The sequence below is a fragment of the Apus apus genome, chromosome 1 (assembly GCF_020740795.1).
Source record: "Apus apus isolate bApuApu2 chromosome 1, bApuApu2.pri.cur, whole genome shotgun sequence".
NCBI classification, from domain to species: Eukaryota; Metazoa; Chordata; class Aves; order Apodiformes; family Apodidae; genus Apus; species Apus apus.
In genome coordinates this window covers 143,818,713-143,846,644 of record NC_067282.1, presented here as the reverse complement: position 1 = coordinate 143,846,644, position 27,932 = coordinate 143,818,713, and the positions used below count along the sequence as shown (strand labels likewise).

The following is a 27,932-nucleotide window of genomic DNA, read 5'->3' as shown; positions in this document are numbered from 1 at the left end:
GTGAGGGAGGGTGGAAAATTGCACTAAAGGAAAAATCTTTCTTCAAATGCGCTGACTAATCCAAGAGCAACTGCAGGGGGAATGAGGACCACAGAAAGTAACACCTGCCTTCATGGCCATAGACACTGCACAGTTAGGCCTGACCATTCCTTAGAGGTACATAGGAAACAAATGTTTTCCACCCCTAAGCCACAGACAGAAGCAAATCCCTGTAGAGCACAGCAGAAATGATTACAAGGCAAGAGGTGGCAGGGGGATCGCTATGAGATGTGCTTCTGGAAGGGAATGAGTACAAATACAGCAGCTGCAGTCACAAGGTTCCACTGAATATGCTGGAGTGGCTCGGGGTGTTGGATCCTAAAGCACATGTTGATGTTCTGGAGCTTTACGCTGGTTCACCACCTGTAGGCACCCACAGAACACCCCTCTGAAATGGAAGCAGAAATACAGGAAACATGAATAAGGGATAACTGGCAAAAATGAGCTCTGTAACTGAATTAATTAGTGGATTGCGAAGGGAGGGATGATTGCAAGATACACTATCTCAGAGATTTCTAAGAAGTCATTTGATGCAATATATCAGGAAAAGGTTTTTCACCCAGAGGGTGGTTGAGCATTGGAACAAGCTCCCCAAGGAAGTGGTCACAGCACCAAGTCTGCATGAGTTCAAGAAATGTTTGGATGATGCTCTCAGGCACATAGTGTGATTCTTCAGGTGCCCTACACAGGGACAGGAGTTGGACTCGATGATCCTGACGGGTCCCTTCCAACTCAGCATATTCTATGATTCTATGCAATCATTGTAGCTTTTCTGCTTTCAACTTGATGTGAGCTGTCCCTGTTCCAGCAGAACTTTCCTCACCACCTACATAATCAAAATACTCATTTTTTGGTCTCAATATTTAGCACGTCATAACCTCACTTAGTTTAGTTTCTTCCTCTGACATGGTCATTTGTCAGAGCCAAACATAATTGTAGAGAAAAAATTAATATGGTTTGTCCTTTTCATATTTGCTATTATTTTATTTGGATGTCATTACCTACAGGATCTTCAGTTGATCCTCTGGATTTCTAATAAGGGAAGAAAACACACAGTGAGTGACAAACCTATAACACCATTAAACCATAAGAAAGACTTTTTAAAACATATAATTTTTTTGTTCATATTTCTATTTTTATATTCTCTGACAGGCTTTTTTTAAAAGAAACAAAATCATCTAGGATGTACATTAACAGTGTAAAAGGCCTGTAAAAGTGAAGATAATTAAACCCAATTTGTTTTAGTGAGCTTGAGCTACATTTTGATAAAGTGAAAAATAACTTGGCTAATTCTATCTCATATCAATAGAACTGTATGGTCTCAGTTCTACAGAGATCTGCGCGCACACATTCACTGAGATAATTCTTTGCAAGAATCAAAACCAGTAGTAGTCCCAATGCACTCTATCAAATACAGCTGTGTTAATGTAGTATCAAAGTTGTGACACAGTTTGTTGCCAGTGATATGTAAACAAATTCAAGCTTAGATTTCCTGCAGCAGCTCTGTTTGACTGCTTGAAACAGAGTATCACTTTCTTACCGGAAAATAAAGTTCTTGAATGCAATACATCTCCATGTTTTAATGTTGAATGCCACTTTGTGGAGAAGCTCTCATGCTTTTTGGCTCACAGACCACCATGACTCTACCCTGTGTTACTGGTAAGAATTTTGCAGCTTTAGAAAATTATTAATTCAACCTCTGCTAAATTAATAATGTGCAAGCTGTGACACTGCCTGCCTTGCACTGCCTGTTTGGTGGTAGCATCAGTCTTGGGTGAATACACAGAAAAGGTTTCTTCTGTTGCAATGACACACCTGTCATGCTGGGTATTTTACATTCAATCCTTTTCTGATCTAGCCAGCCTCAAGAAAAGTTTATATTATATATATATATATATATGCCAAATAAATGTTATTCTTAGCTTAGATTTGGTGACGAGTCAGGAAACACTTGTCATTGCCTATGTGTTCAATACTGTTGCAAACTGGAGTGAATTTTTGAAGTTAACTTGGGAAGAGACAGTATGAACAAAGAGAGAAAAAGAGCAAGGATTATCTGAAGTCAGTGACCCCTACCAGCACAAGGAGATCTAATAGTCCACTCCAACTTGGCATTTACCTGAACCTACAGCAAGTAACAACTTCCCATAGTCATTGCTTTTATTAACAGTTAAATGTGCTACAGAATAGCATCTTCAGCTGAGTGTACAAAGTGTGCATAGGAGAACATTACCAGGCTCTTTACAAGGCGATGGCTTGTTTGTTTGTTTAATGTGCAACAGCTAGATAGTCTCTTCTTGTTCATACTATTTGGATAGTGAATAATCTAAACTCTTGTCATTCTGTACAGTATTTTCTCCTATTGTTCTCCCTGTTGTATTATCATCTCTACTCATTACTTCTAAGACAGAATGACAAGGATTTTAATAATGCTTATAAAGTCCTTACCACTGTCTGGAAGGTAACAGTTGCCATGGCAGGCAAGTGTGTAGACCCTGGGTTTCTAGGGAGCCATGCACATTCCCTTAGCAAAGCATGAGCTCTTCAGAAAGAGTATGTGGCTTCATAAAGAGGGAGCAACTGCTACAGCCAAAATGTCCCTATGTAGGTGGACAGTAGAGCAGAGCCTATCTTGGTAAGCAGGATGGTAGAGTGGGCCCAATGAAGCTCCATCTAAAGGCTAGGTGCCTTGGTAGGCAGGACCTTCCCCACTTGCTGAAGGAGAAAAAGGACAGCTTGCAAGCATTACTTTTCATCCCTGTAGCGTTCCCTGTCAGAGTGGGAGCAGCCATCTCTACCATCTACACCCCCATGAGATGTATCCTTTCCTTGGCACCCAGTCTACCTCCAACAGTGCAAACAAGGTAGAAACTGGCAATCTAGAAGAAGGCCCAGCCTAAAAGGGTGAAGAGTGTGCAATTGCTCCCCAGCACAAGATTTTTAGGAAGATGTCCTCAGGGAAGGGACAGAGGAACAGCAAACTTTGAATCATGACACGTCTTTTAACCATCTCTAATATCACTTACATTTCTGTCTCGCACAGGCCAAATGACTTTTGCTATTTTCTTTGCTCGGATCAGTTTCAGACAGTCATCACAGGGCTTAGAGGTAGTGATGAGTTCAGCATCATGCAGGTCTGTCTCAGAACTGAAAAAATGCAATATTGTCACAATTACAAATGCGGTCTTTACAGGAGGAATTATTTACCTTGGAATCTAGAATGGGTTCTTCTCTTTTCTATTCTACCTTTGGCCAAGGGAGGTGAGTAAGGGTTATACAACCCATGACAAGCAAATAGTTGCAGTGTGTACCATGAGCTTGCCAGCTGAGGAAATGGATCTACCTACTCTTTGTGTACTCAGCACTGTAAAGACAGATACTCCGGTTTGTGAACTGCCTATGCAGGAATCATTTCATCACCAAACCATAAACATCTGAATGTGACAGCAGATGACAGAGCATTCAGTCAGCACACTGCCCACTAAGCAGAAGAGGGACCATCAGCCAGGGACATGTGCACAAGCATTTGCACCAGCACTGCCAGTCTGCAGAGAAATTTCCCAAAGGTGTGAATCTTCATGAAACTCAGTTTGCACATGTCAATGGAGGCAGTCCGAATTGAGCACCCAGCTGTGATCCAGTGGCTAGGTAACACCAGAGCCCACACAGAAGCAACAGCTCTACTACTGGCTACTCCCATCTTCAGCACATGTGAAGACCCCTGCCCATGACTGCCCACAGGAACTGGGCTTGCATGGGGTCAGAGACAGGGGACTAGCAGGAACCTCTGAGACTGTCACATAAGTTTGCTGGGTGTATTAGAATATAAGATCACATGGACCTTGATCTCTCTAAAAAACAATTGCACTCAGTGCCTTATAAGACTGATTTCTTGTGGAGGGACTTTTTGCCAGGGTCTGTAGTGATAGGACAAAGGGTAATGGTTTTAAACTGGAAGAAGGTAGATTTAGGTGAGAAGTTAGGAAAAAATTACTTACTGTTAGGGTGGTGAGGCAGCTTGCCCAAAGAGGCTGTGGATGTCCCCTCCCTGAACGTGTTCAAGGCGAGGTTGTACAGGGCTTTGTGCAACTTGGTCTAGTGGAAGGTGTCCCTGCCCTTGCAGGGGGGTTGGAACTAGATGACCTTTAAGGTCTCTTCCAACTCGAACCACAATTCTATGATTCTATGATTGATTCCTTTCCATGCTATGTAATGTTACTTCTCTGTTTTACAATTTTGAAGCTCCTATGGTAGATTAGTCAAAGAGCTATTTATTCATTAACGAAGGACTCAACACCAAGCCTTCTTTTGCCTAATTCTATGAAGGTATTAATGAGTTCCTACCTCATAATAATTGCATTAGCTTCTGCACATACAATTGCATGCTTGTCAAAATCAACATCGTCCCTGTTGCAAAATAAATTATTCACTGCCCCTTTTGGATAGCCACTGTAGCCCACAGCAACCTAGAAAGAAACAACATAGAAAGAAACAAAAAGTAATGTTGTTCTGGGACCTTCAGTTATCTACAGCCTAATCCAACTCCTAAAAGCTTTTAATAACTTCAGTGAGAGTCCTCATATGATGCTCTTTGGGAGTGTTTATGCAAATTTCAAAATTGTGGATTCTCATCATACATTTGTATGATATGTGAACTTTCAGAAAATTAATATTTTTTTCCAAAAAAAGATAATTTGTCTTTGTTTCTAGAAATACATTCTCCTACGAACATGAAATAAAATGCATCACAGGAAAAGCTGATTAGGAAGAAAAAATAAACAAAAAAGCAGCTGCTAAACACAAAGTCACCAAAAAGATTTGGAAAATGTTAGCTACATTTTCTTAGTTATGTCCTTTTTGGAGAAATACATAAAATAAAAATAAGCATGGGATTTAAATGTGGTAATAGTAACAATGTCATCAGGGACATCAGCTCATTACTTTAAAGTATAGCAAATACAGAACTTCACCTCTTCTAACTGCTGACTGGATATCAAATAATCCATAATCTTAATGTTCTGGGACAGTTAGGGAATACAAGCATGTGGGTTTTTTCACAAAAAAAAAAAAAAGAAAAAAGAAAAAAGAAAAAAAAAAAGAAAAAAGAAAAAAGAAAAAAAAAAGTTGTCTTCATTACTGCAACTCCACTAACACATTTTTTAGGAGAGCCTATATGATGCAAGTTAACTTCCTCATTTACATGCATAAACAGTAGCCTAGTAAATCTAAAGAGCATTTCGTAGGGCAGAAATGGACTTTTAAAAATATTGTCATGTTTTCCAATCTTACAAGCATTATTTTCATATGACAATAGATCACAACTAGACTTTTTTAAAAGAGCAGCACAATTTCCCAGAGCACATAAACATTTACTTACAATGTTGTCTTCCTTGTAAATCACCGTCCCCACTCCATTGATGTTGTCTGAGGATAAACAGTTATAAAATCAGTTATAAACTCATACAACACTATGATGTTAAACAAACCTGCTGGCTGCAAGGTATGGCATTCTTACTCTTGCATGCTCGTCCAGAGAGACGCAGGACACACCTGTTGTGACAAAAGTTGCAGTTCCTTGCTTGACTGCCTCCAGAAAATATTGCACCAGGTAAACTGCTGACAAGAAGGCTAACCAGCTGTTAGGCTCATCAACGCACTTGCCTCCAGTCCTCATAGCTGTCTGTCTCCTGTAGTCCACCTCAATTGCCTTATCCAGAGCTCATGTGTTGAAGTACCCAAACCATGGACCTCCCTTACTGCTGCAACTAGTGTGCTTGATTTGCTGCAGCTCAGGAAGAGTTTTAAAACTGCTTTCTCTGCTTGAACAGCAAGTTCTGTTAGGCCTTCCTCAGGGCACAGGTACATGCAATGACATCTCCTGCCCAGGATCTCTCTCCCTCCCTCCGTCTTCCCCCTGGCAAGAAGAAACAACTCCCCAAAACTGTCTTTTGTGAGATGGGGAAAGGAAAACTAGAAGCTTTCCACTTTCTGGTGACCCAGGGGAGCTGGTGTGGGCATGATACTGATGAAGAGTCCTGAGATAAGGCTGGGAACCATAAGACTCCATTTTGTTAGCAATGAGCAACTGTTAAAATGATTAAAAGTAGTCAAAACCTGCAATGCCTTCTATTCTGTAAAGCAGCCAACTGCATTTAGCTAACAGTAGGGAAAGCATTGGGAAATAGGAGTAGGAACTTGGGATATGGTGGAAAACTCCTGCTGTGCTGCTGAGTGAAGCTTACTCTCAAGCTGCACAGGAACAACTGAACAAAAAAACACAACTTACTATCTTCGGTGTAACCAACCACAGCCAGGCAGACAAGGAGGAAAAGGAACAGAACATGATGTTTGGATTTGTTTTCTTTTTACCTATCGTCACAATGCTCCTTCAGTTTTGCAATTTCTTAATTAAAAAATAGGAAATCTCAACAAAAACCAGTATCACAACTGACCGCCTGCCATTTGAGAGCATGGAGAAACTGGCAACAACCAGAGCCCCTTATCATCAGCCTAAGGAGTTAGAAATTCCCACCTGATCAGGAAGACTGGAGAAGCACTTTGCTCCTCTTCCACCAGTTTGCCTAGTGGTATACAAAGAGCCCTGCTGAATATCTCTGCACGGTGTTTCTTTGGGTCTTACCCAGCCCTGGGGCTCATGCTGGGGCAACTGTCCCTTCAGCAAAGAAATCTCCAGCTCGTAGTAACAATACACTTTCTTTTTACTTAAGGAGATTTTTTGCCCAGTTACTACTATTGCCTGCCTCTGATATCCTGAATATGTTTTGTAAGACAATGATACAACATGAATTCATTTTATAACACAGTTATAACACAGTTGCAATACTAAAGTTGGCAAATATGAAGAGTTTAATGAATTAGCTAACAGAATGCAATGGAATCAATTAAAGATTTTCTCAGGATATTGCACCTCAAGGAATATGACTATATAGTATGCAGAATTTTTCTACATTGTATGAATTACTGAGCTAAATCTAGTAATATTAATTTACTTACCACTTCTGGATGCTAATAAATCGCAGAGCTGTAAGGCATGGGTGTATTTTGAATTATTATTTACACAAGATTCCTCCTCTTCTAAAATTACTATTTTTTCATCTTTGCAACTTGTCAGAGTTTGAAAACACTCCTTTGCTGTAGCAAGATTTTTTTTGTATTCCTTCAGTCGTCCTTCTTTCAGGTGCTTCAAGTTAAGATACCTGTACTTAACTTCTTCACCATTAGATGAAAATTGAGACACTTTGCTATTAAAACCAAGTATTTGCACCTGTCTTTGCTTGTCTATTGTTGGTACATACACCGCTGCAGCAATGGAGCTGTTTATAAAGATGGAATGAACATGTTCTAGTGGATCATAATTCTTTGGGTTATTTGTATCCATTGTGATGTCCAAATCTGGCCAGTAATACACTTGTGAGACTTGTGCTGAAAAAAAGATATATGCAAGATTAATATCAAATATGAAATACACTAGTGGTCACACCCCCTATTAATAAATGTAAAGTGATATGGTATATATTTATTCATCTGCAGATTTTCCTCGCATCATAAATATAAGAAATAAATATTTTTTAGTAACATATTATTTTCACAGTCAAAAGGGAAACTTTATATACAAATCATGAGGGTTTTGCTTTTTTCCAGGTGATTAAACTTTTTTCTCTACTTATATTTACCAAATGGTAAAAATTTCCAAAACAACAAGATTGTTTTAAAAAGAAACAAGAAGCTATTGAAATTATTGCAAAGGAAAAATATGCATATCAATTAGGCATCTTAAAAAATAAAAAATGCAATATTTAGGTAGCACAGTATCATTTGTGCAGTATTATACATGAACTTGTCTGCAAAAAAATCTACCTACTTCCCTTGTTATTCTGAATACTAATACCTGAGGTATACTTTTCATCCGATAAATAGCTTAAACAGAATTACTTTGCTTTTTGTTTATTTTATCAGGTCAAATATCTATGCATCACTTTTTCAGGATTTCACATCCCTTGGGACCACTCCTTTAATTTTCTTTCTCATTTAACAAACATCCCTACAAACTCAGGTGGCTCCGTTTTCATTTAATGACTTGCACTCTTCATGATTCATGTAAATATCAATGATTTCTACAATGACATTATGAATTACATCTTAAATTTCTCTGATTATCACAGCAGCCTATTTGGTAAAATATTTAGCCACATCAGCTTCTGATACTGAACTGAATGATTCATATAGAACCAACTGAGGGAAAATGCAGTGAGCAGAATGGAAGAAAATTAAGAAGAAGAGAAATGCCTGTCATGACTAGTTTTCCAGCCTGTGAGGATGTCACGAGCAATCTTGGCCTAGGAGATATTTCCATTCTGATACCTACCCTGAACCAGCAATGTTGCACACTTATTGCAGGGCATCCGAGACATGTAAACTTCACAGCCTTTCAGTGCGTTAGGAAACCTTAACAGCACTTTTGGTACAGCATGAAGGTCCTTTGAGGAGCAGCCCAGGGCGATAATCCTTTTTGGCTTGCTCACTTCACAAATGACAATTCCAGTGTTGTAATCCTGCATATACATATACAAATGCATGCATACATACACAAATGAATCTATAACCATTCAGTGAATGAGAGTCCATCCAGATCATGTATATGTAAAGTAATAGCAAGCAAAGGCTCCCACTGAAAATGAATGGCATTTGTTGCAAAAGGGTAGGGATCAAGCAGTCTAGAAATGTGCTGATTCCTGGGGATTTTCAGTCATTTCTGGTGTGTCTACAGCACACAACTCAATTGTTTCATTCTAGATCAATGTCACAAGTACTTTGACTGGAGTCCAGAAAGGGGTAAGAGGTAGACGTTTTAAAAGTCTGTAATTCTGTAAAATCATGGAACAAGTAGGAAGATGAATATCCCAATAGCTGGTCTATTCAAATACCAAAACAGGAGAAAGGAGTGACAGGGTGCAGTTTCAAACAAATGCCAACACTACTCAAAGGATACTCACAGCAGGAACAAACATCATCTATGTAGCTTCAAAAACACAACAGCATAAATTTATCAAAAATCATTAGTGTTTAAGCATACAATAGATTAAAATCTCAACTGCAAGACTGTGGCCCACAAGAAGCCCACATGGGGGCAGGGACACTCCTGAGGGACCACAGCCAGCATATAACTCCTGCCAGGACAAGGTCAGCAGGAATCACAGTTGTGCAGAGGAAAACTGGGAAAAAACATAGAGGAGCTGAAGACAAACCATCACACACATAGTCCCACTCTCCTGCACCACCCTTCACCTCATTGAAGGAATTGAGACTTGACTGGGAGTAACCTATGGTGAAAAAAAGGGAAGTTGAGACTGGGAAGGTGGAAGGAGAAGTGTCTGGCTTAAGATGAATGTGGAAAAAATGGATGGAAGCTGTTGAACTCCTTATGGTTCCATTTCTGATATATATCCAATTCAGCAAATGGAAGTTTGTATTTATTTGCAATAAACAGAATTAAGTAAAAATTCCCCAAATTGAGATTGGTTTGCCCAAACACACAGCCAGTAATTTTTAAATCAAAAGCATATTGGGTACTACAGCTTTTTTAGCCTTAATAACAATACACATATTTGAATTGACTTAACTCACAGGTTTCTCTTGTTCACTTGGGAAATTTTCCATATGTAGTGCTAAGAACATGCACACATCTTCTTTCATCAGATGAGGAATAGGAGAACCTAGAAAGCAACAATGGAAAGAAAAGATAAAATCAATCTTGGAGAAATATCCTCTCCTTCCTTGCCTATCCTTTCTGAAGAGTTTGTAGCTATCTATTTGAGCACTCCATCTGTGTAAGTCATCCCACCATGTTTTAGTGATGACAACTAAATCAGTTTTCCTGCTGCACAGAGGCTTCCAGCTCCTCCTGTTTGTTGCCCATTGCATGCATCAGTGTGGATGCGCTTCGGTTGGACTATTGATCCTGCCACACTTCTGAGAAGAGAAGCCCTAATGGCCAATCTATTCCCCTATGTCATACTCTTCTTCAAAATGTATATACTTCAACTATCATTGTGTAAAACCTTCCCTTTTATTTTATATTTTCTGTTAAGATTTCAACAACATTGGTTAAGACTGAAAAAAAAAAAAAACCCACGTATACAATTACTTTTACTTAAAATAAAACTAAAATGAAGACAAATATGCTGCCAGAGAGATGTGTCAGAAGTTTGGGTATCATCTCTCTGTACTGCCTAATATCCACCTTACTGCTTTCAGGACAATCACATTTACTCAATTCTGTTTAAGGAAATGAAATTAGGGAAACAAAAACTATGATGACTAGTGACAAGTTGACCATATTTCACTTTGTCTTCATCATTAATTTCTTCTGTTCCCTGATTGTCTTCTGAATCACTGGCTACTGGAAGACAGAAAAGAAAAATTTCTGATTAGGAATTTCACAGAAGAGAGTATTTGAAGTGCAGCTGTGTAACAGCACTCATTTTCTTATTATCAACACTGACAGAGTATCCACGGTGAGCTCAGCATCTCAGAAGCCACAGCTGGTTTAGGACAATGACTGACAGTCAGAACATTGAAGTGTAATACTTTAATTCAAAAAGAAACTATATTAAAGTGAAAGGGAATTGTCCAGTTATAAAAAAGTTAACTGAATCTCGTGTAGAAATAAATATGCTTCCCCAGTGGTGGTGGTGGTGACAAGGGGGTTGGGTTTTTTCTTGTTGTTGGGGTTACTTTAACTTTAAATTCCACATTTAATTTCACAAATCTATAATTCTTTTCTCACATACAGAACAGTCAATACCCACACTGTCTCCTTACTCCTTTTGCCTTCACACTCAGGACTGCCTCTTCTTATCTTCAATACTGAGTCCCTGTTTGTTCATTTTCACCATCCTGTCATCCTCCTTATTTGAACGTCATCATCTTGGTTCTCACTGTTCCCATCAATTTGATTTCATTCTACTGCAAATACATACCATTCTCCTAAATTTTAAAATAAACTATCCCTTACTCCTCTTCAGTTACACAATTTTCCCCAACTCAGTTCTCTATTGTATCTTCACACTCCATGAAGATGTTGTCAGGAACTTTTTTGAGTTTCCAATTTTAGTTTTGTTCCAATTCTTAATTTTATTTCAAATCTTTGTTCTCCCCCAGTATGGTCAATGATGCTTCAGGTTACAAATCATTAAGACTTCAAAATGTTAATGTTCTAAGTTTAATGTTCTAAGCAAGAAGTATACAAGATTTTTTGTATTCTCAAAGTGTTGAAAAAAAAATTTTTTGTATTAATGACATTATTCTGTGTATTCTGACTCCCTGACTGGCATAACACAGATTATCATAAAGCCAGTGACATGGGGAGAAGATTCAAGCCCAGTACCTCCAAGGATTTGGATATAACCATTTAAGGCTAGAAGAAATTAACAAAAAAAGCCTTAAAATTAGAAAACTTTCATGAAGGGTGGTGATTAGTCATCTGGACAAATTGAAAAATTAATTATTCAGAGAAAGAGCAGAAACTATTAACTCCATAAACATGCAATGTTATTCCTCTGTCTTTTCAATTGTAACTGGTTGCAGGGTGTGGCCATTTACAGAACTAAAAGGCAACATTTCTGTCTTGTACATATTCAGAATTGTGGCAGAAGTGAAATCTGCAGATGAGTTCAGACAGTTACGTATAGTCACAAAGTAAAGTTGGAATGAGCAGAACTACTTCAAGGGTAACTCAAATAAAATTACAGTAATTAGATGCAATTTATAACCAGAGTTTGGCGTATTTATTATGTGCTGCAAAAGGGTTTAAAAGAAAAATATTTAGTAATATACTGTGCTTTTTAGTTTAAACACCAAGTAGTACCGAAAGAAATCAAATGGAACAGTATCAAAGAAAAAAAAAATTAATCTTAACCATACCTCCTATAAATTGAGTCTTGGACTGATCCCACTGGAAAAAAAAAGCAACCAAACAAAAACTAAATAAATTTATTGAAAGCATAAGTGAACATTTATGTGGTACTTTCCACACATTGTTTGCTCAAATAGAACCTTGGACCATGTGGGTCCTCAGAGTCATTCTTGCCTATTTCAGTTCTAAAACTCTGGCTTTACAGAGAAAGATAAAAATAAATTACATAGCCTACTCTCCCCTAAGTATTTATCCAGTTCATCAGTAGTCCTGTATGTCTCAGTATGCTTTTTTTCCAACTTAGACTGCTTCAGAGACTTCACAGAGAAGTAAAGTAATACTATTCTACACCATCTGCTTCCACTTCTGACATGCCTTCTACCTGCTGAATATTTTTTTGTGACATCCAGGAATGACTGCCTCCTGAAACTATTGATGGAATTCAAAATAATGAGTGAAAAGTTCTGAAGTGTACATTCAGGCTAATACGTATTTACATATCATCAAACGGCTCATGAGCATTCAATGTATTTTAATGAACTTTCCATCTAATGAAAACATGCTTCTTAAAAACAACAGAAAAAAACCCAACAATAAGTGAGGCAAACAAGAAGGATGACATATATCAAAGCAAAGTATTCTATGCTCTTATTAAAAGAATGTTCAAAAATACTTTTTAGTAATACAACTCTAAGTCTAATCTTCAATACACAAACCTACCTCTTTATAGAAAATGGGATCCTCTTCATTGTCTGAATATATTCTATCCTAAAAGAAAAAACAAAAATTATTAGCAAAAAGTAAACCAGGCACTCACAGAATCCATGAGGTTGGGAGCCACCTCTGGAGGTTTCTAGTCAAGGCGGGGTGAACTAAAGCAGAGGTCTTAGGGCTGTGTTCACTCAGATTTTTAGTATCTCCAAGGATGACGGCTCTACATCCTGTAGACGTTCCAATGCTCATCACTCTCACAGCAAAAAAGGTTTTTTGTTATGTCTTAGTATAATTTCCTGCATTTCAAATTGTGCCTATTACTTCTTGTCCTCTCACCAGGCACTCCTGTGAAAAGACTGTCTACTTTACTCCCTCCCATCAGGCATTTATACACAGAGATAAGATCCCACCTGAGCTTTCTCTTCTTTAGGCTGATCAGTCCCAAGTATCTCAGCCTCTCCTCATATAAGAAATGCTCACATTGCTCAGTCATCTTCAGGGCCGTTAGCAGGACTGGTCTCATATGTCCATCTCTTGTACCAGGGAGGTCAGAACTGGACACAATGATCCAACCACAGCCTCACCAGTGCTGAGTAGCCCAGGAGGCAGTTGACCTTTGCCTCAAGGACACATCTGTAGCAGGGTACTCCATCTCTCAATATGCCTGCCTCAGTTCCCTTTTATGATTCAACTGCTTTTTGTCTCTCCTTTTGCAGGCCCTGGCCTGCAGTGAAAGGTTCCCATGAGAAAGTAAACAGCCTAGCAAACTCTGAGCTGGTAATAACCTTGAAAGGTATAACCAGAGGTCAAAGTGGATGTGCATAACACCAGCTGCTCTCCAGTGTTGAAGAGCACAGAGCTCAGCCCAGCCACAACCAGGCCTGAAACAGAGAAAAAGTAATAATGGACAGATAAACAACAGAGTTTGCTTGGTGAGAACAGGGCCTGCATGGTTTTTTCTACTGTTTCCCTTTTATTCTCTAATGAAAGATGTCAGAGTTATGGCTAATGGTCAAATGACAGCAGTCAATCCACTTTATTCTATAAAAGCTTGGTCCCATTTTTGATCAGAGAGATCTCAGAACACTTTCCTTGGGAAGTTTCTGGACCTTCTCTCCTCTAGCTAGGGGTGTCTGTCAGAGAGACTGATACTCAGGAATTGCAATCCGACCAAGGACACCCAGCTGTGGCCTGACAAGGGTGAGAAATATTACTCATTCACTGTCTTTATTAGCAAACTTAACATTAAGTAATCTTCATTATTAAGACTGTAAGATCCTCTAAAGATTATGATTGATATTTTGGGCTTAGTATGGTATTTGATAATAAGTATCCTAGTAAACTTACCCACCGGGGCCTACAAGTCTTTTTCTGCAAAGCTGCTTTCCAGTTATTCAGCCCCAGGCTGTACTGGGCATAGGGTTATTCCTCCCCAGGTGCATGGGCTTTGCACTTCCCTTTGCTGAACTTCATTAGATTCCTATTTTGCCATTTCTCCAACCAGTCAAGGTCCCTCTAAATCAACCAACTGGTGTACCAACCAGTCCTTTCAGTTTTGTATGATCTATACAGTTCCTAAGTGGGCACTCTTACTCATTATCCAGTTCACTAATGACAATATTAAACAGTTTTGGTCCTACCATTCACCCCAGGGGTATCCTGCTAGGGACCAGACTCAAGCTGGACTTCATGCTGCTGATCACAACCCTCTGAGTCTGGCAGCTCAGGTGGTTGTCAATCCACCTCACTGTCCACTTATCTAGTCCACACATCATTAGCTTGGCTATGAGGATGCTGTTAGAGATAGTGTTGCAAGTCTCGTTAGTGTCAAGATGAAAAACATCCACTGCTTTCTACTCATCCACCATGCTGGTCAACTCATCATAAAAGGATGTCAGGTTAGTCAGGCAAAATCCATGCTAACTACTCCCAGTCACTTTCTTGACAGATCCCATGGTCTTGTATACATACACCTTCTTTAAATATTCCCTAACCAGATTCTACTCTACTGAGGTTAAACCTTTATTGCTCCACATCTTCCTGCTGGTCGCAGGGAGATGGGATTCCTGAGGGCAAATATTGGCAGTAAAAACCAAGGCAAAGAAGACTTTGAATACCTTGCTCACATTTGTCTTTATAGAGAAAGAATTTAATCTAGAACATGGACATTCACAGGATACTTTGGCCTGAACCAAGACTGAGACCTTTTCCTTCAGAAGGACTTTTCTAAAGTCATACAAAAATAATTGTATTTAAATTACATCTGTGTACATCCTGTTAAGTACTTAAGGAACTTTCCTGAAAGGAACAATACTTTGCAAACTCAGAAAATACTTTTTCTTTCTACTAAACAGAGGGCTATATCTTGTGATTGAGCCAAAAATACCTTGTTTGGCACAGACCTGCAAAAAGCAAAGCCAAGGTCATCAGACACTTCAAATATGGAAATATGAGACTCAGAAGGAAGGCTACTGCTTTTATCCTGAGGGATTAGAAGTGTGTGCAATGCAGGACAGAGACGCTCCTTCATATTGCAGGCCTTAATGAACACAGCTCCCCTCAGCATCTACGCCCAGGTTTCCTCCAAGCAACCAAGACACATATCCAGGTCTCACCATCATAAAAGTTCAGGTACAGACAGACTAAGCATTCAGATGCAAAATCAGACAGCACTCTGTAGCTCTGCCATATAGATATAGCTCAACACTAGGTTGGACTTCCCTCACGTGAAATCTTAAAATACATAACTTTTTCCTTTCCTGACTGCAGAAGCATCTGAGTGTAAAGATTTCCAAGACAGAAAGCCATGAAATTCCAGTTGTACATGGGTGAGAAGAATGAAACACCTCATAGGCTCCTATACAGAAGGGTAAGGTCTGATGAATTTGTCTGTAAGTCAATGATAAATAAACTGAACCGCCTGCCCCCAAACATATAATAACATCATGACAATAAAGAAATGATATTACATAAGCATACTTCACTATTTTTGGACAAGTCTTTCACACAGTGAATTTTCTTGATTTTCAACTCGCTCAAAAGTTTCCAACAGTCAGGACAGGGAGGCTTGGTGCAGTAAAGAACATCAGTCTCTTCTATTTTGGTCTTCGATCTGAAAAAATAAATGTATTTGCACAATTGATTAATTTTCTGCAAAGCTAACACAAAACACAATGTCTACATTTATTTAAAATAAATCTAGCATTTTAATTTAAGACTATTACTTCTAATTAGATTATTCGCTATCTCCTCCTCCAAGTTTCTTACTTCATTTCAATTTTCCCTTCAAATATCAGATCATTTTTGCTTCCTCTACTTTTATGTATGCAAAAGTGCCACCATTCTGAGCCATATGCTTTCACAGACTAATGATTCTCCACCTATGGACATCTAAAAACCTAACAGATCTGGCTAGCTTGACACTACCCTTGCTAGCCTAAGGACCACCAAAAAAGATTGTCAAGTAGAATGCTGCAGACCGTGTCTTACAAAACCTGTTCAGAGCTTCATCAAAATGAGATTGGGTGATTATTTTGACAGTTTAGGAATACAAGGTGTTATTACAACTTTGCAGAGGTGGAGGAGAGGAAACACTCACATTAACATGTTGATTGTAAGCTCAGAGCTGTAAAATGTTAAGTCTTTGAAACTGGACTAACAGGTGAAGAACAGATGGAAAGTTTAAAGAGAAAATCCATGGCTAGTCACTCACTTATTCACACTACACACTATTCATATCTATTGTCATAAGGAATGCCTGTAAAGTCACTCTGTTACTACATTTGCAACAATAACCTGAAGAGGAGAGCATTTGCTTCAGCATGGAGAACAACTTCCCCTTTTGAAGGTCCATTCCTTCGGCAACTTCTTCCAGCAATGGGCAAGTTTGCATATAATGTGCCAATAGGGTATCCATTATAACCTGCCCCAAACTGCCAAAAAAACCCAAATGAAATAAAATTATCAAAATCTAACAGACTCTTGCAAACTTCAGTGACATTTTACCATATACTAATACAGCTTCAGAACATAAATATAAGCAGTCTACATATTTCTAGACACATACAACTTCTAAGGTTTTACAGCTATTTATACCAGACTTTTAATCAGCTTTAAGTTTGCCATGAGCATCTTACCACCCCATCAGGCTATGGCTTTTAATACAATCAAGAGGTATTTTTGCCTTTGCATCCAGTAAGGTAATTTTTTTTCCCATTAATTTCACCACAATCTTTTTTGTCTCTCTACCTTTGCAAGAAACTCCTTTCTAGTGTCAGGGATTATTTTTGTAAGTTATATTATAAATATTATCATTACAATTAGCATATTTATGGAAAAATATGTTCGTGAAGTAAATTCACATCCCTTAACTTCGTTACATGTCTACACCTGAACTAGTCACCATAGACTCCCTTTATATTCAAAGGAGAAAACCAGGTCCACCTGGCCTATTCCAGACTCTGGATTGGGATGAATGACAGTCTATACCTTTATCAACTATAAGGAGGAGCCAGGGCCAGAAGTAGGCATCTATGCTGCAGAGGTCTACATTAGGTCAAATAAACCACACTCCTTGGAGCAGTGAATAGAAATTTTATAAGTGTTGGAGAATTCAATCTACTCACAAAATATCCATTCTCACTGTATAGTGTACACCCCACACCTTCATATGGATCACCTTTTAGAAGAGACAAAGATTTTCACATCATTTAAAAAACATACTTTTTTCATACTTAAAAACATATGTTTGTGTGGATATATATTAAATATATATGTGTGTATATATACAAAAAGAATAATATATAAAATAAAAATATTGTTCCCTCCCCCCAAAGTGGTAAAATATTATTTTCTATATTTCTGTAATATGAGTTTCCATCTTCTGCTTTAGGTTTATGTTCAGTGTTGCACCAAACGTTATAAACAATAATATTCAACATTAGTGTAGTCAATGCATTAATGAAAAACACTTTAGGTGAGCAAAGCGTGCCAATTTCTCTGATCCCCACATATGTTGTGAAATAATTACTCTTCGCTCTAGCAGATTCTAGTCTTTATGTGTTATTTCTATTGTTTATATACTCCCATCGTAACTTACTAGATCTTGCTCCTAAAAAATAACAAAGCTGCAGTGCATGTCGATGAACAATTTCTTCAGGTGCATTCATCTTAAGTTGGGAACATTCCAGTAAATAATAATAGCAACGCAAAGCATTTTGCATGTGCTGGGCACATGTATCTTTGCAGCTCTGTATGCTAACCAGTGACAGGTCTTCAGTTTGATCACCAGACAACTTAAAATTGCTGTTCAGTGGGGATTTTCTGCGACTGATTTTTCTTGCAATCGTTTTCACAGTTTCAAAGCTTGTAACAGGTAAGAGCACACCACTGCTTATATGACTTCTAAGAAACATATGGTCAGCTTGTTGAATATCTTCTTTAACTACTGAATCATCTCCCTTTTTTTCAGGATCTTCTGGCCAGTAATAGACTGAAGAAACTGAGCCTAGAAACAAATGCTGAAAGTCACTTAAAGTGTCATACAGTCAGGCAGGACATTCAATTCACATGTTTTTTGTTTAAAACAGTGGGCCAGTTTCCTCTTGAATTGCAATTCTGTGGGGACACCAGAGTCCAAAGCCCATATATTCATCCACAGAGCTTAAACCATTCCCATTGCAGTGGAATCTGAATTGAATATATAAATATTGCAACAACTGCTACTTCACTTTCATAAATGACCTCCTGCAGTTTGCCAATCCTTTCCCAAGCAAGCAGTTCTAAGAGACTACCTGAAGCATAAAGGATTACTCGACTAAGGAGCAATTTCTTGAGCTGAGTCATGTACATTATTTTTCTAGACGTGATGCTTAGTGGGGTCATTTATGAAGTTATCCACGTACAACTGCAGTTAACACAGACTGATTAAAAATGTATTACATACCTTGAATGAGGAATGTGGTAGAAGTTGTGCATGGTTTCCGGGACAAATACACAGTGCAACCACGCAGAGAAGAGGGAAGATACAGAATTATTTGTTGCACAGCATGCAACCCAGATTTGGAGAAACTCATAGCTACTATTTTCTGTAGTTTGTCTGATTCACATACTACAATCCCGGTTTTATTGAACTGAAGAGAAATAAAAGAACGCTTATTTTTCACAGCAGATTTAATTTTGCAAGCATGCATGCTTTGTACAAGTTAAAAAACGCACTACAGGTTTTGAGATACTGTATTACATGTAACTGATCTTTAGTCCCACAATCTTTAGATCATAACTTCTCTTTATGAAAAGTTAATGTAAATTTAGTATTAATTAACTCATTTCCGTGCATTAGTTCTTGAGAAATGCAGTGCTGCTCCAATTAAGAGACACATGAAACCAGAACTGGAATCAGTTAGAAAGATCAAACTATAGATTTATAAAACTCTCTCAGAAATATTAGTTTCTTCTTTATAAACACTATATTAGCTATGATAGGAAAAAAAATGTATTAAAGTTAATAATGAATGTCCAGGCTCTTCAAATCTTCCGTACATTCACATAATGCCAGGTATTCTAATGCTCACTGCTGCTACAATAGCTCATAAAGTAAATTATACTGGTGGATGCGCTGCATGGTAACAAATCAGAATCACAAGAGTAGTGAAGATTTGAAATGGAACCCTGGAGGCTACCTAATCCACCTCCCTGCTCCAAGCAGGGCCAACTTCAAAATTAGATCAGATTATTCAGTTCTTAATTAGATGATGGATTTTGTCTTCTCTGTCACAGAAGCAGTTGGAATTATGTATTCTAGGTGACCATCTATGGATTAAACTGTTCTGAAGTTCAGTAACTTCTACAAGAAGTGTCTCACTGAACACATGTCCACTCCTTTAAGCAATCATCATCTGATAAAGGTAATTTGATAACTATTGGAGATATCAGCTAGAAAAGTAATACATTCAGGATACACCTGCAGCTCTGGAAAAATGCTGTAGCCTATTTTTATTACAGCAATGAATGAGAAAACAGATATTTTACATTTGATCCTAACACCGAAAAAACAACCATAATCTGAAAATGGAAAGTAATTCCAATAAAAATGTTGATGTGATACATAGGAAAGGATATTTTAAGAACAGAATGGTTATAACGATTTCAGAAAGACAAATTTAAGGAACTGTTAGGAAGTCTCTTGGAAAAATAATCCAAGGACTGTAAGAATCTGACTTAGTAAAAGAGAAACAGGACTGAAATACCCTGATATAAAAGAAAAGCCAGTAACACCGTAAGACCACTTTGCTTGTACCAACAGATCTTTAGTAGTCTGAAAATCAAAGCCAGAATTGGGGGGGGGGGGGGAGGGAAGTAAAGGCAATATGAAGAATGAACATCAAGGATTAGTACAGAATCATGTATGAGAAAAACTAATTTACTGATTTGCTGAAAAAATACAGATACTTCCACTAGCAAGGGATAAAGAGGCAAAAAGAAAAGGGTATATATGAAATTCTAGGAATAAAATCAAAGGAAGCATGGTTACATTACACAACAGGAAGGAAGAGCAAACAAGAAAAAAGAAAATGCTGCACTCCAACAAAATGAAACTAGAACCAAGCAAAGCAAGATCCTGCTTTGCAAACAGAAACTGGACAAATACAATAATAGAAACATCTGCTGGCCACAAGAGTCTTAAGACTATTGTGAACTAGTGCTCAACAGACCAACACAATATTACTGCTGACCTCCTCATATAATAGATGTTTCCAGGAATTACAAAGCTGTAGTTACTCAATCTGAAGGAGTCTCGCATCAGGTTTTGGTCCTACTCTAGGAAAAAGGCAATAACACTGGAGAATCCAGGGAAGGAAACTCAGAGTTTTAAAGAAAATAAAAACACCAACAAAATTCTAGGAGAAAGACTGAAGCTTGATGTATGAAGTTTGAGAAATTGCTCTTGTAACAAAGTTTGAAAATCAGGTTACATAAGTATCTGATAACGGTGGGGTGATGTAATCAGATTTAATCCTGCTTCACTGAAAGAAAATGGATTAGATTACTTCAGCTCATTTCTGTGATTCCACTGTTTCACATTCAAAGTGGTTAGTTATGATTAGGTCTCATATCAAATCAACTGTTCATAAATTAAGTAATATTTCAGAAGTAGTTTTTAAAGTTTTTAAAAGTGTAACCGTCACTTTATCCATTATCTGCTAACTTGATCACTGTGTCGCATTCAATCCATATTTTTACAAACCATTCTCATACATTCTCAACCATAACCTGGAGTAGGAAAAGCTTCCTATACAAGCAAAACTGTGTGTGGAGATGGAGATTTTTTTTTTAATATTCACAACTAAAATTAAGCTAAGGTGTATTCTAACTGTGGAAATGAGAACACAAATAAATTACAAAGTGGGAGTTTCAGTTATTTCTTTCAGAAAAGCACAATGGCCCTTACAGTCTCAAGGATTGATTCAGCTATAATTAAAGCAATGTACAAGCTTGAACTGCAAAGTCTGTTACTCTCACCCTGCAAAGAAAGGACTAAGGAGTTCTGCTCAACAAGTTACTGCTGCTTAGCACAGAGAAAGCTTTCTGTTTTCTCTGGTTTACCAAATGGCATCCATAAACTGTCCCTTATGTGAATGAGTCCACAGCCTACAGCTCTGTTGAGATGCATCTGCAAAAGACTCACAGCACTGAAAAAGTCTGGCACACAAAAGGCAGAGGTGCATACTGGGCTTGCTTCTACCTGTGATATACTCTACTCTCACAATATAAACAGACGAAGTATTAAAATGTCTTCAGAGACATTCACGTGAAGAATTTTGCTCCCTGAGTTAATAACAACTCCAAGGAGGACTATCCATTCTGTCTAGTAACATTTGAGCTACTGAAAAGGCTGTAAATTTGAATATACAAATATTCTTTTACCTGGGTTTCACCTGATTCGTGCCATTCCCAAAAGAAATGACAGCTCTGGCCACATGACTGAAACTACATGCCTCACCAGGATCATCAGAAACAGGAACTGAATCTGGTTCAGTACCCACAGGAAGGACAGAGGGAGGCCAACAACCACCTCACAAGATTTACTATTTAAAACCACAGCTAAACACAAAATAATCTTCACAATATCTCTCTATGTAGTCGGCTGAACATCATTTGTACCCCCATCTTTCAAGTAGGGAAAGCAAAGACAGGACAGTGCCACTTTTCCAAGGCAATATCCTCCCATTTTATTGTGTGATTCGTTAACAGTTCGGCCATGCTGGCATGCTTCAGTGATATGACATAGCAATAGCAAATGAATATTTATCTATACTTAGAAATCCAGTATTTTTATGTAAGTTTACCAGATGACAGTGAAAAATTTAACAGCATCGATTATTACCAATAACTTTTAAAACATAAGACTAGAATGGACCAGCTAACTCAGCAGTTTCACTCCCCCACAAAAGCAGGCAATTGTGCAACAGTTTTATAAATATTTTGTTTGTTGGATGTCACTAGATATTTTAAAGGACAATTCTCAGTAAAACAAGCAGCAATGCCAACTCCTTACATACCTCATCAGATGGAGCACAACACTCTGGAGAATCCTCCAGATGACGAGCTAGAAACATATACAAGTCGCTCTTCTGTAAGCGTATCCATGGAAGATATTCTGAACAGGTCCAAAGAAGGAGGCCATAATTAGTAGGCAAATTCAAATATGTTCATGCTACAGAAAAGACACTGTTGGTTGCTGAACTTTTGGTAATATGGGGAGTGAAAGCAGAGCATTTGGGTGAAGGAAAACAAATAAATTTATAGTAATTTTTAATATATTGCACATACAGATTAACAGTCAGAAAAGAAAGGTGAAACAGAAAGAAGTTTGTGCTGGTGTTGCCTAAGAAATGTACCACTTACTGCTAAGCACCACTGAGCTGTTTATTGGCCATAAAGCAATATCATAATGCAAATAAAATTCTAATAAACCCCACAGAAACTAATATTCAAAGCAAAGCTCTAGGATGTGGTTAAACTCATGCTGCTTATTCTATCTACAAAATAGTAGCCAAAATTCAGTTGAGATGCCTTGTTTTTCTATTATTTCCTGAAGCTGAAGAAATGTGTCTGTTTCAGTTGACTATGTGGAGGTGATTAACCGGAGAAGAGAGATACAAACCATCCTTTGTGTCCTCAGCTCCAGAAGGACTCATCTTCCAAGGAAAAAAAGTCTTTCTTTTAATTTACTTTTGAAACAAAGCACTGTAGTGAAGAGAATACATATGTATATGTTTGTATATATATATATATATATACACACGAACATTCAACTTGTTTGTCTTTATTAATGGTTTAGAAATAATCAACATCCTTTACTCCATATACATACGAACAAGACCTAAAGGAAAAGCTGACATCTCTTATTGCTGATTCCCTTTATTTTGTGCCAGTACAATAAGTCTTCAGAAAATCAAAACAAATTTGTCCCATCCCCATAAAGTATTCAGCTACCAGTCCAATGACAAAGTACTTCACAGCACCTTTTCTTATAAAACATCAATAGTATTTCTTACTGACAGATACCTCTTCACTTTAGGATTAGCTCACCAATCTTTTTTCCCCCCTTCTTTCCTTATTTCCACCAAAATATGTTTTTATTGCATTATATCCATCCCAATATGATAGAACCATTAAGTATTTCACTTACAGGTCTTTCAGCAAGAAATCTTCAATGATAATAGCTGTCAAGTGACAAACTAATGCTTTTATATCTTCGTTCTCTGTTGTGAGTCAGACACATGCTGTTCCACCTTTGACTGCCACCTTGGACCCACCCTAACAATGTTTATATGCCATGTGGGGATCAGTTTGGTGAACTAGAGAAGTTGAACAGGACAGCTAGACATTGATCTATGACCTCCACACCCATGCAACTGCTCCCCACCTTAAATTGAGAAATTGAAAGAATGGTATCAGTATTGTTATTTAGCACTGCTCAAACCTCTAATGAAACATCTTCTCCAGGCTGTGTGAACTCATGAGTAATGGGACAATCTAAATACCTCCTATTTTATGATGTCCATTCACCTCCAAAATACATAGTCTGCCAATATTTTTGTATGCTATCAATAAACAAAGCATGGCTGTCCAGGATCGGAAGGGCTTGTTAAAAAAATGACATAATTTCTCTAAAAGACTTACTATCATTTTCCATACTTGAACACACAGTTCACACCTTTTTCTTTTTTCCTTTTTTTTTTAAACTACTCCTGACTTCCTACTACTACAGTGCTTTAGGGGAAGCACCAAAACATACAAAAAATATGTCATTTCCAATGTTTTTTTCAGCAGTTTTTACTGTTCTCACTAAATAGAAGTGGACTCCTTGTTTTGTTAAACTGAAGCAGAAAGTCAGACAAAAGGAGGTGTGAACAGTTCTGGAAAATGCTAGAAAAATAACACCATGAATACGTTGTTTTTCCTGGATTGGCAGTTCCTCAAAGTGGCAAATGATTGTGTAAAGTCCTCTTTCCGTGCTGCCATGCCAGCAGAAGTGATTTATTTCAACTAACAACACAGCTGGGAAGAACAAGGAAGTTCATGGGCAAGTAAAACACACGTGAAGACACTGAACCAAATATCCTATTAAATACCACCAAGACAGTCTTTTAAACAGGGTCAGGCTGATAAAGTTTACAAATTCTGTAGTTTGTAAGTTCTAAAGCCACAATGTTACCAATTTGAGCGTCTGGTACCAGATCTACCAGATGCCCTACTCAAAGCTGAAGGCTTTATCTCCAACACAAGTATTTTAGCCTGAAAGTAGCTTGGAGTCCCAGTATGTTGGGTTGGGGAAAACTGAAGGAAGAGTCAACACACCACACTTCTGCCTGCATCTTCTTTAATATCCCAACAGACAACCACCAGCCAGGGAACAGGTCTACAGCACTCTCCCCACCTTGCTGCAGAACTAACCAGGCTTGTTCATATAATCATTACAGAATCATAGAATGGTTTGGTTTGGAAGGAATCTTAAAGATCACCTAGTTCCAACCCCCCTGCATGGGCAGGGGCACCTCCCACTAGATCAGGTTGCTCTAAGACACCATCCAATCTGGCCTTGAACACTTCCAGGGATGGGGCATCCACAGTTTCCCTGGGTGACCTGTTCCAGTGTCTCACCACCCTCACACTAAAGAATTTTCTCCTAATGTCTACCCCTAAATCTCCCCTCTTCAAGTTTTGATCCATTACCTCTTGTCCTCTCACTACAAGCCCTTGAAAAAAGTCCCTCCCCAGCTTTCCTGTAGCCCCATCAAGTACTGGAAGGCTGCTATGAGGTTTCCCCAGAGCCTACTCTTCTCCTGGCTGAACAGCCCCATCCTATCTTTGTAGGAGAAGTGTTCCAGCCACCTGATCATCTTTGTGGCCCCCTTCTGGACTTTCCCCGAGAGCTCCATGTCCTTCTTATATTGGGGGCTCCAGAATTGGATGCAGTACTTCAGGTAGGGTCTCACAAGAGCTGAGTAAAGGGGCAGAATCACCTCCCTTGACCTGCTGGCCATGCTGCTTTTGGTGCAGCCCAGAATGCCAACCATGTCCTGGGCTGCAGGACACATTGCCATCCCATGTTGAGTTTCTCATCTACCATGACTCCCAAGTCCTTCTTCTCTCCAGATTGTTTTCAATCCATTCTCCACCCAGCCTCTATTTATGCTTGGGATTGCCCCGATCCAGGTGCAGGACTTTGCACTTGGCCCTGTTGAACTTCATGCAGTTTGCACAAGCCCACCTCTCAAGCCTGTCAAGGTCCCTCTGGATGGCAGGCCTTCCCTCCAGTGTGTTGACCTCACCACACACTTTGGTGTCATCAGCAAACTTGCTGAGGGTGCACTCAATTCCACTGTCCATGTCACGAACAAAGATCTTAAGCAGCATTGGTCCCAGAACCAACCCTTGGGGAACACCACTCATCACAGGTCTCCAACTGGACATTGAACCATTGATCATCACTCTCTGAGTGCAACCATCCAGCCAGTTCCTTACCCAATGAGTGGTCCATCCATCAAATCTGTACAGATTTGATCCATACTGTTTCAGTTTTGATACCGGGATGTCATGTGGGACAGTGCTGAAGGCTTTGCACAGGTCCAGGTAGGTGACATCAGTTACCCTTTCTTTGTCCATTGATGCCATGCCCCCATTATGGAAGGCCACCAAATTAATCAGGTGGGATTTGCCCTTGGTGAAGCTGTATTGGCTGTCACCAATCACCCTTTGCTTTCCACGTGCCTTAGCAGAGACTTCAGGAAGATTTGCTCCATGATATTGACAGGCACAGAGGTGAGACTGACTGATTTATATGTCCCTGGGTCTTTCTTTTTTCCCTTCTTGAAAATGGGAGCTATGTTTCCCTTTTTTCTAGTCAGTGAAAACTTCTCCAGACTGCCAAGACTTTTCAAATATGATGGCCAGAGGCTTTGCAGCTTTGTCAGCTAGTTTCTTCAGGAGCCATGGATGAATCCCATCAGGTCCCATGGACTTGTGCACCTTCAGGTCCTTCAGATGGTCATGAACCCACTCTTTCCTACAGTGGGGAGATATTCCTTTTCACAGTCCATGCTTTCACCTTCTCCAACTTGGATGGTGTGACCAGCACCTTTGACAGCAAAGACTGAGGCAAAGTAGTCATTGAGTACCTCAGCCTTATTTATGTCCTGCATGGCCAGGTCTCCAGTTTCCTTCTGAAGTGTGCCCACACTTTTCCTCATCTTCCTTACCGTTGACATACCTGTAGAAACTTTTCTTGTCCCTGGCTAGGTCCAAGTCTATCTGTGCTTTAGCCTTCCTTTGCTTCTCTGACAACTTGCCTGTACTCCCCCTGCTTCCACTCTCTGTATACCTTCTTTTTACATTTAACTGTGTCTAGAAGCTCCTTGCTCATCCATTCAGGCTTCCTGACTCCTCTGCCTGCCTTCCTCTTCATTGGGCCACATAGCTGCTGGGCATGGAGGAAGTGATTCCTGAACATGGACCAGCTTTTCTGTGCTCCCCTCCCCTCCAGGGCTTTGTCCCATGATACCCTACCAAGCAGATCCTTGAAAAGACCAAAATCTGCTCTCTTGAAATTGAGGGTAGTGAGCTTGCTTTGCTCCTTCCTTGCCATCCTAAGGATCCTGAATTCAACCATGTCATGGTTGCTACATCCTAGTCTCCCATTAAGTTTTACATCACCAATCAGCCCATCTCTGTCGGTAAGAACAAGGACCAGGATAGCATCTTTTCATTTTCGTTCTTCTACCATTTGGAGGACAGCTGTCCTCAATGCACTCCAGGAACTTCCTGGATTACTGGTTCTTTGCTGTGTTGTCCCTCCAGCACATGTCGGAGTGGCTGAAACCCCTCATGAGGGCCCGTGAGTGCAAGGCTGCTCCTATCTGCCTGTAGAGGGCCTAATCTGCTTGGCCATCCTGGTCTGGTCACCTGTAGCAGACCCCCACTATGACATCTACCCCTGTCTTCCCTTTAACCATGATCCCTAAGGTTTCAGTCGGCTCCTCCTCCACCCCCAGGTGAAGCTCCACAGACTCCAGCTGGTCACTGATGTAGAGGGCAACACCTCCTCCTCTTCTGCCGTGCCTGTCCTTCCTAAAGAGCTTATACCCAACCATCCCCACACTCCAGCCATAGGAGTCATCTCACCATGTCTCAGCTATACGAACAGCACCATAGCCCTGCAGGCACACACACATCTGCAATGCCTCCTGCTTATTCCCCATGCTCTGTGCATTCACACAGAAGCATTTAAGACAGGCCCCCATTCAAAGCAGTCGTGCTTTGATAACATTATGCAGGTCAGATGCTTTACTGCTGGCCTGAAATCTTCCTGCAGGCCCAGGGCATATGTTACTGTCTCTGTCCTCAATTATGTGTACTCAATTATGTGTACAGAGGACACACAATTGCAAGTGCAATAAACCCTGTAAAGCAACTATTTGAAGAGAAAAAAAGCTGCTGATGGAAATACAAGCTTTATAAAAGCATTTGACACTATCTTGTATCTGAAGACATTACCCTAAGTGGGATATTAAATAATATGAGTCTTCCTGGTTAAAACGAAGGATGTGAGCAAAAGCAATGACTTGTTTGGAACAGTATCTGTAATAAGAATTTCTTAAATGGATTAAGAATCATTTTAATGTAGTTAATGAAGTTGGAATGACAAAGGCAGGAAATCTGGAAGGATGGATATAGAGAC

The 27,932-nt window shown here is 39.2% G+C and overlaps 1 protein-coding gene across 1 annotated transcript; it reads right to left on the bottom strand.

Moving 5' to 3' along the window:
- Window positions 1-27: 27 nt before the first annotated feature.
- LOC127384554 (cytidine and dCMP deaminase domain-containing protein 1-like) lies at window positions 28-25,870 on the bottom strand. The gene is made up of 14 exons (XM_051619189.1): window positions 25,784-25,870; window positions 18,633-18,819; window positions 17,950-18,194; window positions 12,695-12,742; window positions 11,983-12,013; window positions 11,447-11,476; window positions 9,685-9,773; window positions 8,426-8,612; window positions 7,054-7,482; window positions 5,417-5,463; window positions 4,038-4,505; window positions 3,066-3,186; window positions 1,041-1,071; window positions 28-427 (listed from the first exon to the last, which is right to left on the bottom strand). Exons 1-11 carry the CDS (start codon window positions 25,868-25,870, stop codon window positions 4,380-4,382), a joined length of 1,506 nt encoding a protein of 501 aa, XP_051475149.1. The 3' UTR covers window positions 28-427; window positions 1,041-1,071; window positions 3,066-3,186; window positions 4,038-4,379.
- Between the last annotated feature and the right edge of the window lie 2,062 nt (window positions 25,871-27,932).